General features: G+C 51.3%; 1 protein-coding gene across 4 annotated transcripts in view; it reads left to right on the plus strand.

Annotated features, from left to right (window-relative positions):
- The window catches only part of APLP2 (amyloid beta precursor like protein 2), a 75705-nt gene that overhangs the window by 48399 nt on the left and 7692 nt on the right, over positions 1–19614 (plus strand). For 2 of the 4 annotated variants that reach the window (XM_070065594.1, XM_070065596.1), the window contains exons 4-13: positions 4452–4564; positions 5580–5740; positions 6122–6336; positions 7273–7440; positions 10150–10280; positions 11801–11875; positions 12973–13131; positions 14260–14388; positions 16805–16904; positions 18538–18690. In XM_070065594.1, coding sequence (XP_069921695.1) covers positions 4452–4564; positions 5580–5740; positions 6122–6336; positions 7273–7440; positions 10150–10280; positions 11801–11875; positions 12973–13131; positions 14260–14388; positions 16805–16904; positions 18538–18690 — 1404 coding nt within the window. The remainder of the gene's footprint in view (positions 1–4451; positions 4565–5579; positions 5741–6121; positions 6337–7272; positions 7441–10149; positions 10281–11800; positions 11876–12972; positions 13132–14259; positions 14389–16804; positions 16905–18537; positions 18691–19614) is intronic. The other 2 variants (XM_070065607.1, XM_070065617.1) reach the window with 1 other exon arrangement.

Raw genomic sequence — 19614 nt, forward strand, 5'->3', positions numbered from 1 at the left:
GGAAGGGAGAAGTGTGCGCTCTGGAGGCGCCCGCCTCCCGGCACGCCTGTGTCTTCCCAGGTGTATTTCTGAGTTTTTGCCACTTGTGGATGTTGTCTGGGAGTCGCTTGCAGCTGTCCTAAGACCACGAGTGGGGTTCTGTACTTGACTCTTTACGACTCGGTTGCACTTTACATGATTTTGGAGTTTTTCGAGGTTTTATATATACATACATACATACACATATATATAATTCATTTTAAGCTGCTCTGTAGTATTCCATTATCAAAAAGAAGTTTTAACATTTCTGTAGAACACATACTCAATAGTGAAACTCCTATTTAAATTCTTTCCTTGTTAGAATTGTACAAAAAAATGAGATTTAACAAATTAAAGTGCATTAACTGCTTTTTCATTATAGATTGCTTTGTAACTATGGTTATATGGTTTCTACAAAGCTGGTTACACTAGACTTTATAATAAAGTATTAATGTCCACCGTTCAGAGCCAACACCTGAGTAGTGCCCACCGTTGACCAGTTTCTGTTCCGAGCTTCTCATGTGTTGTGTGCAGTAGATCATTAAGTCCTTACAACAGCAAGATAAGGAAACTTAGGCACAGAATGTCGGGGAACTTGCCTGAGATCTCCTTGCTAGTAGACGACAGTGCCGAGGCTAAACCCTGGTATTGTCATCGTATATACACTTGTGATGCTTTTTGTCGTAAATTAACAAGTGTAAAGATTGCCCACTTCGTACAGAATAGTCACATTAAGCCATGTAAGTTGGTGGCTGGATTCAGAATCGGACTAGTTTCTACTTATCAGGGTTAGGTTCACCAGGAGAGGCGGATCCTAGTTAACCAGGGCGGTCTTTGGTACTGTTACGCACTGATTGTAAGTCCAGCTGACTGGGAAGCTTGTGGGTGGAGCCTTTAGGCTCCTCGGGGGCAGTGCTGTGTCTAACTGACCTCTGCCTTCCTGTGTTAATCTTAGGTGGAGCTGGGTCAGTCGGTGCTGTGACACCCGAGTGCCCTGTGTAGCGCTGTGTATTTGCATGTGGGGAGACTATGTGGCTTGTAACACCAGGAGCTCGTCTCCCGGCTGAGCAGCTCCCTCTCTCCTACCCCTTGCTTAGTGGAAGGACTGACCTCTGCCACAGCCAAGGATACAGCCATGACAGTGCAGTTCTGCAGAGACCTTGAACTAGCCGAGCCCCGAGACCTTTTGCAGACCACATCACTGTTTTAACACCTTCCTTGTAAACAAGCTGGCTTTGTGGCATAGCGCAGTGCAGTGGGTGTTGGTGCCAGTTGGGAGTCGTAGCCGCTCCACTTCCTAGCCAGCTCCCTAGATGCGCCTGGGAAAGCAGCAGAAGGTGGCCCATGTACTTGGTCCCTTGTCATTCACGTTGGAGGCCTGGGTGGAGTTCTGGGACCCTGGCCCCTGCCTCCTGACTTTGCCTGGCCCACCTCTGACCTTGTGACCATTTGGAGAGTGAACCAGTGGCCTGAAGATTGATCAGTCCTTCGCTCTATCGAGATCAGACGAGATCTGGCACATTTAGGGTGGTATGGCTGTAGGCAGATCTGTCTATCTTTATCTCTCCCTCTCTCCGTGTCACTCTGCCTTTCAAGTAAACAAATCTTGAAAGAAAGAAAAAAAAAAGCCTCAGCGGTTCTGCTGCCTGCGTCTTCTTCCCTTGTCCCTGCTCAGTGTGCGTCTCGGAGCTGGGTGCTCCCTGTGTTCTCTCACTCCTGAGACTCTGTGTGGAGCACTGGGCTGTGCATTAAAAAATCACTTGGGGTGCTTGTTCAGTGCAAACTGCCGAGTCTCACTGGATGCTGCTGAGTCAGAATCAGGGTGAGAGTCCAGTGATAGACACATATTTTTAACTTTTTATTGTGGAAAGTTACAAGCATATCCAAACATAGTGACAGTTGTATGATTAAGCCCCTGTGTACCCGTTGCCTGGGTGTTTAATGGTCATCAACTTGAAAGCCTGACTTACTTCATCTCTGGCTCTACTCCTATCCACTACAACCCCTGATTATTTGGAAACAGGTGAGGTACCATTTTTTTTCTCACGAATAATAGCCATGTGTGTTTTTCTCCCACTTTTTTTATTTTTGAAAAAGTTGGACCCAAAGGAAAAAAAGAGTGTTTCCTTAGATTCTCCAGTCTTGTCTGATTTACCTCAGGGAGGATGGAAGGATGGGGAGATACCTTTTTTGGTTTCTGAACCATTGGAAAGTCAGTTGGGGCATCATAACAGCTCAGTTCTAAATGCCTCCCTTGTTTCTCCTCAGAGTAGGACGTTCCCCTGGGAAATAACAATACAGTTGTCACACTTTGGGAATTTCCCTGAAAATTCCACACTTTGGAATGTCCAAATAACGTTCTCTTTAGACTCCCTTGTAAAGGTTCACACATTATATTTGTTTTTTATTTTTTTAAAGATTTATTTATTTGAAAGACAGAGAGAGAGGTATGTCTTCTGTCTGCTGGTTCACTCCCCAAATGGCCACAATGGCTGGAGCTGGTTTGATCTGAAGCCAGGAGCCTGGAGCTTCCTCCAGGTCACCCACATGAGTGCAGGGGCCCAAGGACTTGGGCCATCTTCTACTGCTTTCCCAGGACATAGTAGAGAGCTGGATCGAAAGTGGAGCAGCCAGGACTTGAACCAGTGCCCATATGGGATGTCGGCACTGCAGGTGGCAGCTCTACCTGCTACACCACAGCACCAGCACCTCACACATTATATTTGATCTAGAACGCTTTCTGAATCTCTTTAAAGAAATCTTTGAAGACTGATTTTTTTTTTTTTTTTTGACAGAGTGGACAGTGAGAGAGAGAGAAAGGTTTTCCTTTACTGTTGGTTCACCCTCCAGTGGCTGCTGCGGCCGGCGCGCTATGGCTGGCGCACCGCGCTGATCCGAAGCCAGGAGCCAGGTGCTTCCTCCTGGTCTCCCATGGGGTGCAGGGCCCAAGCACCTGGGCCATCCTCCACTGCACTCCCGGGCCACAGCAGAGAGCTGGACTGGAAGAGGAGCAACAAGGACAGAATCCGGTGCCCCAACCGGGACTAGAACTTGGGGTGCTGGCGCCACAGGCGGAGGATTAGCCTAGTGAGCTGCGGTGCTGGCCTGAAGACTGATTTTTTTAAGAGTCCTTGCCATACTGTTTTCAACAGAGAATGTGTAAATTTGGATTTGGGCAGAAATACCATGTAGGCGATATGTTCATGTAGGGTCCAGTGCTGTAGCGAAGCGGGTTAAAGCCCTGGCCTGCAGTGCCTGCATTCCATATGGGCGCTGGTTCGAGTCCTGGTTGCTCTGATCCAGCACCCTGCTACTGCGCCTGGGAAAGCATCAGAAGATGGCCCAAGTCCTTGGGCCCCTGCACTCATGTGGGAGGCCTGGAGGAAGTTCCTGGCTCCTGGCTTCAGCCTGGCCCAGCCTGAGTCTTTGTGGCCATTTGGAGAGTGTAACAGCGATGGGAAGACCGGCTGGCGCCACAGCTCACTAGCTCACCTGCGGTGCCGGCACACTGGGTTCTAGTCCCGGTCGGGGCACCGGATTTTGTCCCGGTTGCCCCTCTTCCAGTCCAGCTCTCTGCTGTGGCCTGGGAGTGCAGTGGAGGATGGCCCAAGTACTTGTGCCCTGCACCCCATGGGAGACCAGGAGAAGCACCTGGCTCCTGCCTTCGGATCAGCGTGATGCACCGGCTGCAGCGGCCATTGGAGGGTGAACCAATGGTAAAGGAAGACCTTTCTCTCTGTCTCTCTCTCTCACTGTCCACTCTGCCTGTCAAAAATAAATAAATAAATAAAAAATAAAAACAGCGATGGGAAGACCTATTTTTCTTTGCCTCTACTTCTCTCTGTAACTCCAGCTTTTAAATAAATAAAAGGATAATTAAAAGAAGACATCACATGTGTTAGTTTTGTCCATTATAGATGATGTTAAGTTGATCGCTTGGTGAAGGTAGTTCCTGCCAGGGTTTCCCATATAAGGACAGTGTGCTCCTTTGTAATGGTGGCTTACCTGAAGAAAGATTTGTGAGTACTGTAGAGTTTCCTGGGTATTTTGTTATTAAAACAATAGGTGCGACCTTTCTCTCTGTCTCTCTCTCGCACTGTCTATAACTCTACCTGTCAAATAAAAAAGGAACAATAGGTGCAAGCAGTGATATTTACAAGAGTGCGGAGATCGTGGGGAGTAGCTCTGTGTGTTGGAGGTGGTCGTGGGGGGAGGGGGGGCCTAGTCCTATTCCCATCATGTGATGCTGTTGCCCTGGAATGAGAATGTAAAGGATTGTGGGCAGGGAAGCCTTAGGACAGTTCCTGGCATCCTGGCTCTGAAGGAATGGTGCGTTGTTACAACTGGATGACCGACACTGCAGCCTGCAATGAGGGTCATTGTCACCTTGAATCATGATCAGATTTGCTTCTGACAGAAATTCTCTTTTCCAGTGGGTGAATTTGTCAGTGATGTTCTGCTAGTTCCGGAAAAGTGCCAGTTTTTCCACAAAGAACGAGTGGAGGTGTGCGAGAACCACCAGCACTGGCACACTGTAGTCAAGGAGGTAAGGGAATGCCGGGGAGAAGTCGAATGTTGTTTCCGGTGAGGTGAGAAGGGAGCATGCGGCTCCAGATCTCGGTGCGCATGCGTATAGCGTTTGTATTTCCTGTCTGTCTCCTTAAAGTTTGCAGTTCCTTCGCTCTCCTATCCTAGACGCACTTGGGAGAGGTTTCTGTAGGGACACTGAGTGTTCAGCCAGCACCTGAAGTTAAGGATGTTGAACAAGGACACTGCGTGCTGGAGGCAGGCAAGGACTGTGCAGAACCAGCCTCGTGGCACAGCCAGTTAGGCCGCTGAGTGTGACTTGTGCATCCCGCATCAAAGTGCCAGTTGATCCCGGCTGCTCCACTTGCAGACCAGCTCCCTGGGAAAGCAGCAGCTGATGGCTGGACCACCTGGTCCTGCCGCTCGCATTGGAGAGCAGATGGAGTCTGTGGCGCCTGACGTGGGCCTGGCCCAGCCCCAGTGGTTTTGGCCATTCGGGAAGTGGTCCAGCAGATTCTCTGTGTCACTCTACCTTCCATGTAAACCAGTGAGTCGTGTACGAGAAAAAAGAGAGAAGTAGCTGGCTACAGAAAATCCGGTTCTGGACTCACACAGAGAAGGATGGCACGGCATTTTGTTCTTCTGGTGGAGAAAAACACCCTTTGTTTTGTTGCCTTCTGAGGTTGGGTTGGTTTCTGGGCAGCAGGTCAAATTCTGAATTAGTACTTGCACCAGTGATGCAGGTAACTAGTGCTGACCACCTTCACCTGGGGCTGATGATCCCCAGAAGCTCCCTTTTCCTTCATTTTTTTCCAGTTTTGGCTTTCAGTGTTTCTGGCTCAGATGGTATTTCCCCATTGTAAGTTAAGTCCAATTTATAAATCTTAAAATAGCCTCACAGAAAGCTTGTCCATACGAGGCAGTATTCCCTGGTGACTTGATGAGGGTTTCTTGGGGGCGAAGCCAGGGGTCTGGGCGTATTGGACAGATTTACTGCGGAGCGTGTCCTGAGGTGGTGTGTGGCTCTCTTGCAGGCATGTCTGACTCAGGGAATGACCTTATATAGCTATGGCATGCTGCTGCCCTGTGGGGTAGACCAGTTCCACGGCACTGAATACGTGTGCTGCCCTCAAACAAAAGAAGAGGAGGAGGAGGAAGAGGAAGAGGAAGAGGAAGACTATGATATTTATAAAAGGTGAACTCTTGTCCTGAGCTGTGAAACTGTTTTGTCTGGCTTAGCCCTTTCGTAAAAGTAGATCCAGCGGGCATTCCCTCGCTAGGCTGGAATCCATTCAGCCGACAGTTCATTGCGGCCCTAGCGAATCCCAGGAGCCCCTGGGACTTTGGCTTTCCGTCATTCTGGGCCACATTATTTTCTGCAGAATCATGCAGTCTGTGTGTGTTAACTCTCGCCTTTTGCTGATGAGGCTGGGCTGGGCTGGGCTGGGCTGGAGTGCACAGCTGAATGCGAGCTGAGCTTATTTCCTGTCTCCGTGTGCCAGAAGAGGGAGGGAAGTGTGCTGTGCTTTGTGCGTGGGAGTTGGTGCTAACCTCCCTGTTCCTCTCTGGCCTTCAGCGAATTTCCTACTGAAGCGGATTTGGAAGACTTCACAGAAGCAGCTGTGGAGGACGACGATGAGGACGAAGACGATGAGGAAGGGGAGGAAGTGGTGGAAGACCGCGATTACTACTACGACACCTTTAAAGGAGAGGACTACAACGAGGAGAACCCAACCGAGCCGGGTGGCGAAAGCACCGTCCCCGACAAGGAGGTCACTCACGATGTTAAAGGTAACCACGTGGTTTCTGCTCACCTCGGTGTCTGTAGTGCGTTCCCCGCAGGTAAGTCCTGGAGGGCAAGGTGGTGTCTCAGCACCGAAGGGCAGCTCCCTGCAGGCCAGGCACGTCCAGAACAGGGAGCAGGGGGAAGGGACAGCCCAGCCCACCGCTGGGCAGAGTTCTTCTCGCCCCGAGAGGAGCTCCCCTCTGCAGTACTGCTCAGGTCCCGGCTTCCCGCCACACCTGGTGTGTGCTCCAGTCTCTAGGCTGCCCTGTTTGTCCAGATGTTTGTCGCCGAGGGGGTGAAGTCTGCTGACCTGCTGGCATCGTACTGGGATGGCCCGCTTTCCCATCTTTCCAATTTAAAAAAGAAGAGCTTGTGATAGTCCAGAGCCGTGCACACACAGCCTCCTGTTGGTGTGTGTTTCAAACCAGTTAGAGAGCCGAGACGCCATTTAGGACCTGTTCAGGGGGAAATTGCTTAATCGACGTAGAAGTTTCTGATTGACTTTTGGAGAATAAAACAGAAAGCACCCGCCCTGTGCTTGTGCTTCAGTATTTACTGTGGTGATTGTTGCCACTTCCAGTGGCCTTGCCAACTGCATAGTCTCCTTGGCTCCTTGAGACCACCAAAATGGACACATTAGGGCGATACCTCCCCTGAACCATAGACAGGAGCCTTACGGAGCTGTGAGACAGGGAATTCCTGTGTGTCAACCTGTGTATCAGTCTAGACTCCAGACATGAGGGGAAAAAAAGTGATTTCACTCCCTAAAATGCCTGCCTTACCTGGGGAGTAGACTCTGCCCAGAATGCCTGATGTATGGTGAGTTAGGTTGGCCACGGTGTTCAGGCTGGAACAGTCCTGCCCGTGGCTGGCCCAGAGCACTAGAAAGCATTTGAAGCGACTGCCTCTGTCCTGCTGACACTCTGACCATTTCCACACAGCTGTCTGCTCCCAGGAGGCCATGACGGGGCCCTGCCGGGCCGTGATGCCTCGTTGGTACTTCGACGTCTCCAAGGGAAAGTGCATGCGCTTTATATATGGCGGCTGCGGCGGCAACAGGAACAATTTTGAGTCTGAGGATTATTGTATGGCTGTGTGTAAAGCGATGAGTAAGTCCCGCCTTGCACTGGCCCTGCGCAGCAGCGCTGTCCTGTCTAGCCTTCTGTTCTCCCCGGCCGTCCTCGTGACCACATCTGTGTCGTGTGCCCGCCGACTCAGGTGTTTGCTGTCAGTCGTTTCTCCCTTCATCCTTGTGCTTTCTAGATCTAGGCTTTGCTTGCCTGTCGCCAGTGGGAAGCTCAGTTCTCTGTGTCTCATGCTCACCGTGTGTCTGGTGGTGGTGCTGTGCCCCCTTTCTGGTGCAGGTGCGGCCTGGCCGGGGGCTTGTTCTTTCTCAGCTGGTGGCGGCCGCAGGCTTCCAGGGTGCGTTGGTGTCCATCGGGGAGGCAGCCAGCTGTCGGCTGCCTGTGGTTGAAAGGCTCCCTGTGTGTGCTCAGGTCCTGGCTCTGCCTCTTGTTCTTGTCTTTGAACTGTCTTGTTGTTGACTCCTGTGGTGCATGTCCCCCGACGGGATGCCTGCCCTCAAAAGGAGTGGCAGTAGAGATACAGGGAGAGTCTAGAAAATGCAGATGTTTTGCATTAGGCACTCCAGGGACAGAGCTCTGCAGCCAAGGGGGCAGCGACTCCATTTCTCCAGTAATTGGGAGGCACCAGCTCATGCAGGCCTGCAGGAAGTGTGGTACTGGCAGGCCCGTGGCTCAGTTGAGTCGGGTTTATGGTAGACATAGGTCGGAGAGGAACTCTCCACTTACTTTTGAAGCCCCTACCCCCATCCCCCACCCTGCATTACGCACCCGTGTGTTGGGAAAATTCCCAGGCCATATGGTTTTCCTCGGATCCACTCTGGGCTTCATCAGAATAGCGAATTTCTCCCTGTTCCTTGTGGATGCTCAGAAGGTTTTTGGCTGTAGCTGTTGACGATTGTTCATTCAGATACCGCCACGTTCCCTTTCTTCTGCCCGCCGGAAGATTTTTTTAAATCATAGCAAGCTGTGAGGGTATCTGCCCCAGCTGCTGTGCAGAGGAAGGGCTGTTTTTATTCAATACAGTTGGAAAGGGAAAACGAGTCCTTAGAGAACTTAGGCGAATAGACCATTCATTGCAGAAAGGTAGAGAAGCTACCGTGATATTTATCACTATGTAACACTGCTCGAAGTAAGCACCAGCAAGCACCAGTTTGAGCTGAGAGATCTCACTGAACACAGAGGTGGTGGTTCTGCCCGAAAGACCAGCCAGAGAGTGCTGGGGGAGGGGAGGTCCGTGCTGCTGCCGGGGAGAAGCAGTCGGGGTCCCCGGATGGAGGACTCCTAGAAGCAGCAGGGTTTCTGTGGGGCACTGAGATGGTCAGGTGGACTGGCCTTGTGAGCCAGCCAGAAGCGTGTGGTCTGGCCTGAGGCCTCGTGTCTTCAGGACCAGACCTCAGGAGGTGTCCGCTCTCGCCTACTCTGTTCCCAGTGTGTGTTCTGCACTGTTTGTCTAGCCCAGTGATGGTGAGCAGCAGCCGTCTGTGGCACGTGTGCGTTTACATTACACTCAAGGTTTATGGCACTGATGGTGACGTGTGCAGTGGCACAGTAGACTTCAGGCCTGGAGGATTCTCCTTGGCTCATCTTCCGAGTGTCTTGGGGAAGGCGGTTTGCTAAGCTGTGTATCCCAGCTTAGTCCTTCTGAAAGCTGGGTATTGAGATCCTTTTTAAATTTAGGTAGGACTCAGGGAGTCTTCACAAGATTTTAGCTGTAGCTTTTAGGTTTATTAAATAAAAGGGGCCAAAGAAAAGACGCTTTTGACAGAAAACTTTTGGTGTGATTGGGAAATTTGTAGCTTTAGTTACAAGTTGTATAGTTGTTTTGAATGTATTAAAATTATGCAGTTTGGACTTGAGTTTGTTTCTGAAGTAAAAATTAGTTGAATCCTGGGATTTGCACGCCACTTAACTCCAACATTATGTATGACACACTAAGCAGTTACACATGCTTCCTCTTCAGGTAGGCAGGTCGCAGTGAAATGGGCTAGTAAGTGCTTCCGTGGGTGCTGTGGAAAGGGAGTGCCTTGTAGGCCTGAGGTCCCACATGTCCCAGACCCGCAGGGAGGTGGCCTTGAGCTCTGGGAGACACCTGGGAAGGCCAGTGGATCAGTGTCGTGGGTTAGGAAGCTCAGAATGTGCCCCCGCAGCAGGCAGTGTTTGGTCGGACACCGAGGTTAGCTAGCCTGCCCTCTGTGCCGGAACTGGGTACGAGTGCTCAGAAACGTAGCCAGAGGGATTTTTGACTTTCTCCACGCAGGCCCTCTGCAAAGGACGTTGAGTTGAACCTGTTTCCCAGCATAAGTTAGCTCTAAAGATGAGCAGGAGAGAGGAAGGGAGCGGCCGCCGGTTCCTTTGCAGTGGCCGTGGGCTGCCTCTGCGAGGCCTGCCTGCAGCCCCACGTCTGTCCGGGTGCTGGCGGCGAGCACCAGTAAGCCAGCTCCTCTTTGGGTTTTAAGCACCGAAGGGAAGGTACAGAAAAGGCTGGTCTTTTCTGCCTCCTGATGCTGATGATAGCGGCAGTGAGCTGTCAGGCGAGTGCCACGTTAGTGTGCCGACATGGTTGATGAATGAATACTAGGTAAGGAAGATTGGCGCTGTAATGACCACGTGAAGACTTCCACGGCCCCACGAGATACACTGAGTCCGTCTTGCAGGCCCTGAGCGTGGTCTTCCCCAGAGCACAGTGCAGCTGCCTGACCCTCAAAGAGGGCCCTGTCTGCCATTCTGTTTCAGTTCCCCCGACTCCTCTGCCAACCAATGACGTGGACGTGTACTTCGAGACCTCTGCCGACGATAACGAACATGCCCGCTTCCAGAAGGCTAAGGAGCAGCTGGAAGTTCGGCACCGCAATCGAATGGACAGGGTAAACCTTGGCGCCTCCCTTGGCTTCTTGGTGTATGGCATTGGGCGGCTCGGCTCTCACAGCTGGAGAAAGTGACACCATCTCCCCGGAGGGTCCTGCTCACTGGGTGAGGCCAGGGGTGCCGCCGTGCCCTCCCCTAACTCCGCGGTAATGGGGTCGCCCTGGGGCGCTTACCCCGCTTTAGAGGCTGTGGAGTAGTTGGTTATGCACTGGTTACTTTCCTTTGCCATCATCTTGCTTTCAAGTTTTTTTTTTTTCTAACTTTAAAGAAGGAAACTTGATATTCTGTCATAGATAGAATAGTATAAATAGTATCATTTGCCATGAGAATAAGGCAGCTGTAAAAATATGTTAGAGGAAACATCTATTAATCCATTCTGGCCAGATACTATTGCCTACTTGAAATGTCTGTCTGAGGAATGCTACTTTTCCGTTTTTAAAGGGGTGTTAAGTGTTTGAGCAGCAGGAGCACCAAAGTGCAGCTTTCTTCTAGTTTAGGGTTTGGAAGAAAATGGAAAAGGGAATGCCTTGTAGGCCTGATGTCCCACATGTCACCAGCACTGGGCTTATGCTTTGAGAAGTGCTCATTATTTTATCCATATCCGTTCTTTTCAAGATCTACTAATTTTGCAAGAGAGAGAAGGGAGAGAGACATCTTCATATGCAGGTTCACTCCCCAGCCGGCTGCAATGGCCAGCACTGAGCCAGACCAAAACCAAGAGCTTCATCCGGGTCCCCCACGTGGGCGGCAGGAGCCCCAACACTGGAGCCATCTTCTGCTGCTTTTCTCAGGCCATTAGCAGGGCCTGGATGGGAAGTGGAGAAGCCAGGACATGAACTGGTGCCCAGATGAGAAGCCAGAATCTTGGGCAGTGGCTTTACCTGCAACCCAAAATGCTGACCCCATGGTTCTGAGAATTAGGCATTGACCTCATTTTTTTTTTGGTGAGGAGACTGAGGCACAGAGACTTTAGAAAAAGAGGGAGGAGGTCATGGAATTGAGGCTGCATTTGGGGTCAGCTGAGGCCCAGAACCTTCTGGGACAGTAACACCATTGAGTTCCCAGAGACGCTGGGACGGTTTTCTTCTACACAGGTTTTTTTTTTTTTTTTTTGGACAGGCAAAGTGGACAGTGAGAGAGACAGACAGAAAGAAAGTCTTTTGCCGTTGGTTCACCCTCCAATGGCCGCTGTGGCCGGCGCACTGCAGCCGGCGTACGGCGCTGATCCGATGGCAGGAGCCAGGTACTTCTGGTCTCCCATGGGGTGCAGGGCCCAAGCACTTGGGCCATCCTCCACTGCACTCCCTGGCCACAGCAGAGAGCTGGCCTGGAAGAGGGGCAACCGGGACTAGACCCCGGTGTGCCGGCGCCACAAGGCGGAGGATTAGCCTAGTGAGCCGCGGCGCCGGCCTTCTACACAGTTTCTAACATCAGGTTCAGGGCCTGGCAGAACTGTTAGAGAATGGAGGGTTATTTTGGGATTACTCTCTGGTGATAGTGATTTGTGACCTTGTTCCAGGTAAAGAAGGAATGGGAAGAGGCAGAGCTTCAAGCCAAGAACCTCCCCAAAGCAGAGAGGCAGACGCTCATTCAGGTACGAGTCTTCCTCAGGGACGGAGCTCTCAGCCCAACCACTTGACACGTGGCCAGAGCCCAGCTCCCAGGAATTCAGAGTCTCAGCACCACCTTTCAGGGGAAGGCCCGAGTCACAAGGAAGTAATAAGCGGCCTGTGTTTGTTGTTCCTTTCTGGTATCACTCACCTGTAGAAGGAGGAAACCAGGACACTGGGACACACCCAGTTCACCCTGGAAGGAACCTTAGCTCGGCTGCCACGTTAGTTCTGCTTGCCTGGCAGAAGCTGGCTCTTGTCTTTGTTCTTAGTCTGTGCCTTGTTTTCCAGCAGTACTGAACCGTTTTGTCTTTGATGGCTAGTTAAAAAGTCCAAGAGGCAGGAAGCAGAGGTTTCTGATGCACGCTGGAGCCTTACCACTGTGGCAGCGAGCCGTGTCCTGCTTCATGAGGACGCAGCATAGCTAGGAGGATGGATAGCAATTTAAAAGATGCATTTGGCTTTGGAACGCTTTGCTACATTTTAAATTGGAACTGAAATCTTTCTTAGGATGTTATTGACACGTTAGTGGAAGACCTGTGTTGTTTGGTTTTGTTTTACTAAAAGAAAATCTAAGTTTTAATGCCTGCGTAAGCCAGTATTGAAATTTAGTTCAACAGCCTTAAACTCTTGCTGTAAACCTGGCCAGATGCTTCTCAGGTAACTTGCCCTTCATGACTGCACAGAGTGATCCAGCATCCCCCACAACACTGCTGCACGATGTTTCAAACCGTTACCCTTGAAATCAGCCCCTTGCCACCCTGTGAAAAGGACAAGCATTCCTTTTCCTGTAGCCCATGTGGCGAAACCAGGCATTGGGCTTGCAGCGGTAGTACCCTCAGTTACAGAAATACTAAGGAGTCTTTGGAGCACTGAGATGAGCGTGTTCCCTGTGGGTTAGGGAGCGATCACCCGGACGGGAAGCAGATAAGTATCCTTTGATCGCACCCTTGTTCCCCTCTGGGTCTGCTACAGACTTGCCCAGGCGCGGGCCGAGGGGAAGCATCGGGGCCCGAGGTTGCTTCTTGGACTCACTTCTGGTGCTGCATAGTGGTGTGTTGCTCCTCCTGTCTTGGCCTAGCATTTCCAAGCCATGGTGAAAGCCTTAGAGAAGGAAGCAGCGAGCGAGAAGCAGCAGCTGGTGGAGACGCACCTGGCTCGGGTGGAAGCCATGCTGAACGACCGCCGGCGGGTGGCTCTGGAGAATTACCTGGCTGCCCTGCAGTCCGACCCGCCACGGGTGAGTCATTGTCGCGGCCCCGGTGTCGCCTGTCCTCGAGCGGCCCACGTGAGGAGCTAGCGTGACACACAGGTTGTAAACACTGTGTTTTATGACAGATTCGGGCAAAGCTGAAGGTAAGGAAAGATTAGGGAAGGCGAAGACGTTCTGTTCTAGTCGCTGCCCTTAGCTTAGCAGTACGTCACGGAGTGCCTGCGTAGACCTGCGATGTGAAGTCTTTTATGCTAGAAAAGCATAACCTCAGGGTATTGTTTGGTAATTATCCAATTATTGACTTTTCTGTGGTAGCCGTTCAAAGAATGAAACATGCCTTCTATGAATGGAGGCTTTTGAACCAGTTCCATTCTAAAATAAGATTATGAAGAAAAGCATAAGGTAATTTATATTGAACCTTTTATGCGAGTGGTCTCGAGCTCTCTCCATGGCTGAGCTCTGACTGCCGGTAGAAAGGACTGGAAAGGAGGGTGTTGGTGTGCAGTGAGGTCTGCCCTTTGGGCTTTGCCGGAGACCGCCTGGCCTGTAACAGGGGTCGGAGGCTGAGCCAGGAAGCAGGCTAGAGCAGGTTGGCAGCGGGCTGGGGATTATCAAGGAACCAGTGTAACTCTGGAACATAGATTTTGTTACTTTATTTAGAAAACTAGTTTCTTGTTACTTGGTAACCTAAAAAAAAAAGACTTTAAGGCTACATCTCTCATTCTTGTGTCTAACTAAACTTTATATTCTTTCTTTAAAAAATTATTTACTTGAAAAGCAGAGACAGACACAATTCTCCTCTGCGGGTTCACTCTGCAGAGGCTTGCAACAGTCAGGGCCGGGCCAGGCCAAAGCCAGAGCCAGACATTCAATCCTGGTCCCGCATGTGGGTGGCAGCGGCTCAGCTGCGTTAGCTGTCATCTCCTGCTGCCTTCAGGCTGCACGCTACCAGGAAGCTGGGAACTGAAGCACAGGCCAGGCACTCCAGCGTGGGACACTGGTGTCCCAGGCAGTGTCTAACCGCTGTGCCAGTGCTCACGCCATGAACTCATGGAGCTTTTCCTTTTTTGAGTTCCAGTTTTTTTCTGGAACTTTTTCCTGCCTGTTTTCAATTTTCTAGTCTCTGCGTAGTAAAACAACTGTTCTACCTTGCAGCCATATCGCATTCTCCACGCCTTGCGGCGGTATGTCCGCGCCGAGAACAAAGATCGCCTGCATACCATCCGTCATTACCAGCATGTGCTGGCTGTTGACCCAGAAAAGGCCGCCCAGATGAAATCACAGGTACACCAGACAGAGTGTGTTCTCGTGGAGAGATGCGGCCTTGGCCGTGGTCGGACAGCATGGCTAGTTATGCTTACTATTGGTCCTTGGAAGATGGTATTTGATAGTTGGTTATTGCAAAGCTGCAAACTTTAAACATATCTTTCCATATTTATTTATTTTAAAGGTTTATGTATCTATTTGAAAGGCAGGGCATCAGAGGGAAAGACAAGTCTTCCATCCTCTGCTTCACTCCCTAAGTGGCTGCAGTAGCCAGGGCTGAGCCAGGAACCAGGAACTCTCATCTGAGTCTCCTACCTGGGTGGCAGGGATCCAGGTACCTGGGCCTTCTCCAGATGCATTAGCTGGGAGCTGGTTCAGAAATAGAGCAACTGGAACTCAAACCAGCACTCTGATACAGGAACGCCAGTGGGGTCGCAAGCTATAGCTTAACCTGGCGCACCACAATGCTGGCCCCTCCATACCTTTTTATATTAAGTACTTCCATGCTTAAGTTTCAGAAATGCGTGATTATATTGAAGAAATAAATCCATTTCTAAATTGGTTTTTATGACAGCTTATTTCTGATTTAGAAAATGACCAGAATTAATACTTAAAATCCTTTTCTAGGTAATGTATGAAGTAGGTGTAAAAGCTGGTCTCCTCTGGTGTTGTGCCTTTTGGTGTGTGTTTAGGTAGACACCTCTTGTATTCCTGGGTTTTGTCCCATACTGGATCCAGCTTTGCTTCTCAACCCTCTCTAGAGATTTGTTTTTGGTTCTTCTTTCTCATTTTAAGATTGTCCCTATTTTAGCTTGAATTTTACTTTTTTTCTTGTATTCATAGAAAATAAACTTGCCTGCAGGGCTGCTGGCTTCCTTGTAAACTCAGCTACTAGTTTTCCTAGAGGGGCTTTGTAAAACGACATCACCATTCCTATTTTACTTCTCCCATATCGTAAGCACAGTGAGTGCGGTGCTGACTGTGAGGGCCAGCGTATGTGGGCTACACTGACGGCCATGGGTGCTTGCCATTCTCCCGGGAGTTCTCCTTCCCGACTTCCTGTGTGTGTATCGTGACTGGTGGGGAGACCCAGCTTGCTGCCTGCTATTTAGGATCTGCTCTCAGCCACGAGTTCTGCCATAGCTTGGCTGCTGAGTGATAGCATCCTGTTGTGTGTTCCCTGTTCTGTTCTTTAAACCTTGGAACAATCTGAAGATATTCAGCCTTCAGCAACTTGTGCCCTGCGTGGTTGCCTGGATACCAGTGATAAGATGCTCTTACCCTCACAGGATACTCTGATTGCTAGTATTCCGCCCCGTGGCTCTTGTCCTCCTCTGGGCACAAGCCGTCCTCTCTCAGATGGCCCCTTAATCCTCCAGGGAAGTGTAACAGTGTCAACGCGGGCTGAGACTAAGCGGTGCAGTGCAGCTCCATCTGCGTTTTTTCTCCAAGGTCCCTCATTCTTGGGCTTTCCCATCAATTTGCTTGATTGATAGAATGGCAAATATAAAATTAAATTGCTTTCATCCTTGCTTTTAAAGGTCAGAAAGACATCAATCTGTAATAAAAGCATCTTTCCATTTAACTTTTTTTTTTTCGTTTTGATCCTTCATGTTAATGGCTTCAAGCTCATGTTAACTAATCCAGTGGCTTACAGCACCCTCTTTAGGAAATGTTCGGTAACTGCACGTGTAGCTTGGCCTAGAGGAGCTGACAGAGCAGCAATCATACTGTTGCCTCTCTCTGCTGTTGACGTGACGTTAGCTCAGATCTCGCTTTGAAGCCACTCTGAAAAGCTTTGAAAATAAGTGATCACTTTCGCTGGCTTTTTTGGGGTTGTGCTAGTGGAACTTGTGTTCAGAAAAAGTGGCTTTGATATGAGCCATGATAGATAGGTCTCCTCTCACACCCCTTCAGGTCAGATTTGTTCACATACGGCATGAGTTTTTCAGAGAGTAGCTTAGCAATAGGAGGAAACTGGTTCTGTTCTTGACACTATCCTGATTTTAGGCAGTTGCTTCACTAAGCGAAATCCACCAGTGGCCCTCCTCTACCCAACATGCACCTTGTAATCGGAGTTCCAGTCTTTGCATCCCTTTAATCTGACCAGTGGCAAAAATTAACTCTTCACTGAGCAGGACCCTCTTGAGTGTGCAGCATTGTACAAAGTAGGGCTCTTTCTGACTCAGTACCGTGAAACAGTAGGTACCCCGTACGAAAATCAAAGCAGAAAGTGGCTAGTGGACCTAATTTAACTCGGAGCAGCCTCTCTCGGTGAATTTTTGCATAACCTGGTGGTGGTTTATTCAGTCAGAACATACCTGTATACTTAGAGAGAGAGAGTGAGTGAGAGTGAGTCTGTCTTTGCAAGCTCCCCTGGCCCCGGCCTGGTTGTTTTCAGTGACAAAACCTCTGCACCGTAACTTGCTTCCAGGTGATGACACATCTCCACGTGATTGAAGAAAGGAGGAACCAAAGTCTCTCGCTGCTCTACAAAGTACCTTATGTCGCCCAGGAAATTCAAGAGGAAATCGGTGGGTACTGACTGTCTCAGGGTCAGCTGGGACTCCTTGCTGAGGCCAAGGGTGGTGGCCAGGCAGGCTTAGAGGTGTGGGGAGCAAGTGAGCCAGCCTGGTGAAGTTGGCGTTAGCACGCCAGGGTTTCCAAGGTCTGGAAGTCCGCAGGCGCCTGGCCAGGTCGGGAATCAGCAAGGACAGATGCACTGGCCGGGAGCCACAGAGCCTTGAGTTTCACTGACCTTCACCGTTAGCGGAAGAAAATCTGGAGTGTGAAATTGCAAGGGGTGGGGAAGCTTCCTGTTCCCACCCCCCCCCAAACTGCTGGGGTACCTCAAAGCGTGCTGTCGGACACAAATTCTCGCCTCCTGTCCCTCTCCCAGTCCTGATCTTCCTCACTTATTCAGCAGATGCTGTTGTGTGTGTGCTGTGTGTCACAGGGTAAGATGGTGTGCCGGCAGAGAGCATCTGCTGGAGTCCCTGTTACAGTCGGAGGAAACCGGTGTCACACACACAGCCGCACGGGGTTGGCGGAGTGGCCAGAGGTCAGGGCCGCCGCCTCTGCGAGGGGATAACCTGATTCTGAGTGACACGCGGAGCCACCCATGCAGCCATCCCAAGGGACACGCACCCTTAGCCGAGGCGGGAACTGCTACTCTGAAAGAGCGAGGCAGGCGGCACGCTGAGTTGTTGTGTCAAAGGGAAATGAAATCAAGGCGTTTGAGTTTCATTCCAGGATAATGAGAAGCTGCTAAAGGGCTTTAAGCTGAGCAGTGATTAGATCTAGAATATTTTTAAAAAGAACACGAATTGGTGGGCAAAAAAAAAGATGGCTTGGCTGCTGTGGGGAGAGTTGATTAAAACTGGAAAGCAGCCAGGAAGCAATTAAAGCAGCCCAGGCGCGAGGCGAGGTGGTGTGCCTGGAGAAGGTAGCCCGGAGCCGGCTCTGCAGGGCACATGCTGCGGGCTGGGGGTGGGGGCGGAGGGACGAGCGTCCAGACTGGCACTCAGGCAGCTGGGAGGGTGGTGCCACCTTTCCCGAGGCGGGAAAGAGAACGGGGAGTTCTCCGGACGTTTGCTGTTGGGCGTGGCGTGGAGGTCTAGCGTCGGCCGATGGAGGCATGAGGCAGAAGGCAGGTGGTAGGCATGGACGCACGTCTGGGGGTGCTGGAGTCTGGGTGGCGTTTAAAACCGGCATTGAGGGGACGCCTGAAGCTGCAGTTCCGTGGGATGAATGGTCTGGAGTATGTGCACGACAGTCATGCTGTTGGTTTGGGATACTGACCGTTTGCCAGTTGGCGATGTAGGTGTTCTTTCCAGTAGGGAGAAGTTGGGAGTGGAGAGTGATGGGTGTGTCCATCTGCATGACTGTAGCGGTCCTGGCAGTATGTATATGGCTATCACAACACCATGTGCTACTCCTTAAATACACACTGAAAAACATAAACCTGGTGTTGAAGGAGACCCCTGGGGGTGTTGCTGTGGGAGGGGGGTCAAGGGGCCAGCCAAAGTTTGTGGGCTGCCAGGACCCTGTCCTTAGCAGATCTCGCGCCCTCGGAGGACAAGCCCTGACCCTATCAGACCGCTGGCCTGGGGCCCGGGCGCCAGTCCTGAAAGCCGCCGTGTCGGGTCCCCATTGTGCCTTTGCCAGATGAACTCCTCCAGGAACAGCGTGCGGACATGGACCAGTTCACTGCCTCCATCTCCGAGAGCCCGGTGGATGTCCGGGTGAGCTCTGAGGAGAGCGAGGAGATCCCGCCGTTCTACCCCTTCCATCCCTTCCCGGCCTTGCCTGAGAACGAAGGTACGTGTGACTCAGTGCTGCTTTTGGCCGTGGGGTGGGAGAAGACGACATGAGGACGTGGGAGTCCCCTTGGTAAAGCCGGCTTGAGCTGGGGGGTTGAGCCCGGGGTATGGCCTCGGGGAAGGGGACTGGGTTCGCAGGCACCAGCTGTGTGCAGCATCCTGCAGCTGCCCGCAGGTGGCTGGTGTCACCGGGAAGTTCGAACTGTTTGGCCGTTTTATAGATGGGTTGCCTGCAGCCTGCTGTTCTTCAGCTGTGTGATGCCCTCCGTGCAGCTGTGTGCAGGTCACTTTGCAGCTCAGATAGCACCTTCGTGGTATGTCCCCGGAGGTGTGGCGGAGAGGTGGAGCAGGTGCCGTGGCTGGCTGCAGGTCCCATCTCTGGACATGAGATGGCGTGAGAAGCGCTGTGTCCTCTGGTTCTGAGTCAGGCCTGCTTCCTCTGTTTCCTAGCCGCCTCTTAATATCTCAAAGTCTCTCCACATGCTGTGAGTCTGCACCTGAAATGAACAGGCCGCTGAGAGCAGTCGGTGTAATCAGACCCTGTGCTGCGGCGGCGGCTAATGGCAGTAGAGATAAAAGTGGCTCACCTCTGCGGAGTCCTTGCTGTAGCCAGCTTAGCTAAGCCTCTTACACGGGTGGGCTCCCGCATGCCTCAGGATAACCCTCTAAGGTAGGTACTTTGGTGCCCATGTCTGGGGATCCTGTGGTGTAAGGAAGTGAAATTACTTGGCCAGGGCCCACACAGGGGTTTGAACTCGGACTCCTGCAGTCACTACAGGACACTCCCTCACCACTCCCCCTGACTCCGTGTGGCCCCGAGACAGGCCGCAGAGGGTGCTGAGGAGGGGCAGCGCGTGTCCTCTGTAGCCCTCAGGTTCTAACAGAAAGGCCTGTCAGCGCCACCTTCTCGGAGGTCCGTACC

This window comes from Oryctolagus cuniculus, chromosome 1 (genome assembly GCF_964237555.1).
Source record: "Oryctolagus cuniculus chromosome 1, mOryCun1.1, whole genome shotgun sequence".
Taxonomy (NCBI): Eukaryota; Metazoa; Chordata; class Mammalia; order Lagomorpha; family Leporidae; genus Oryctolagus; species Oryctolagus cuniculus.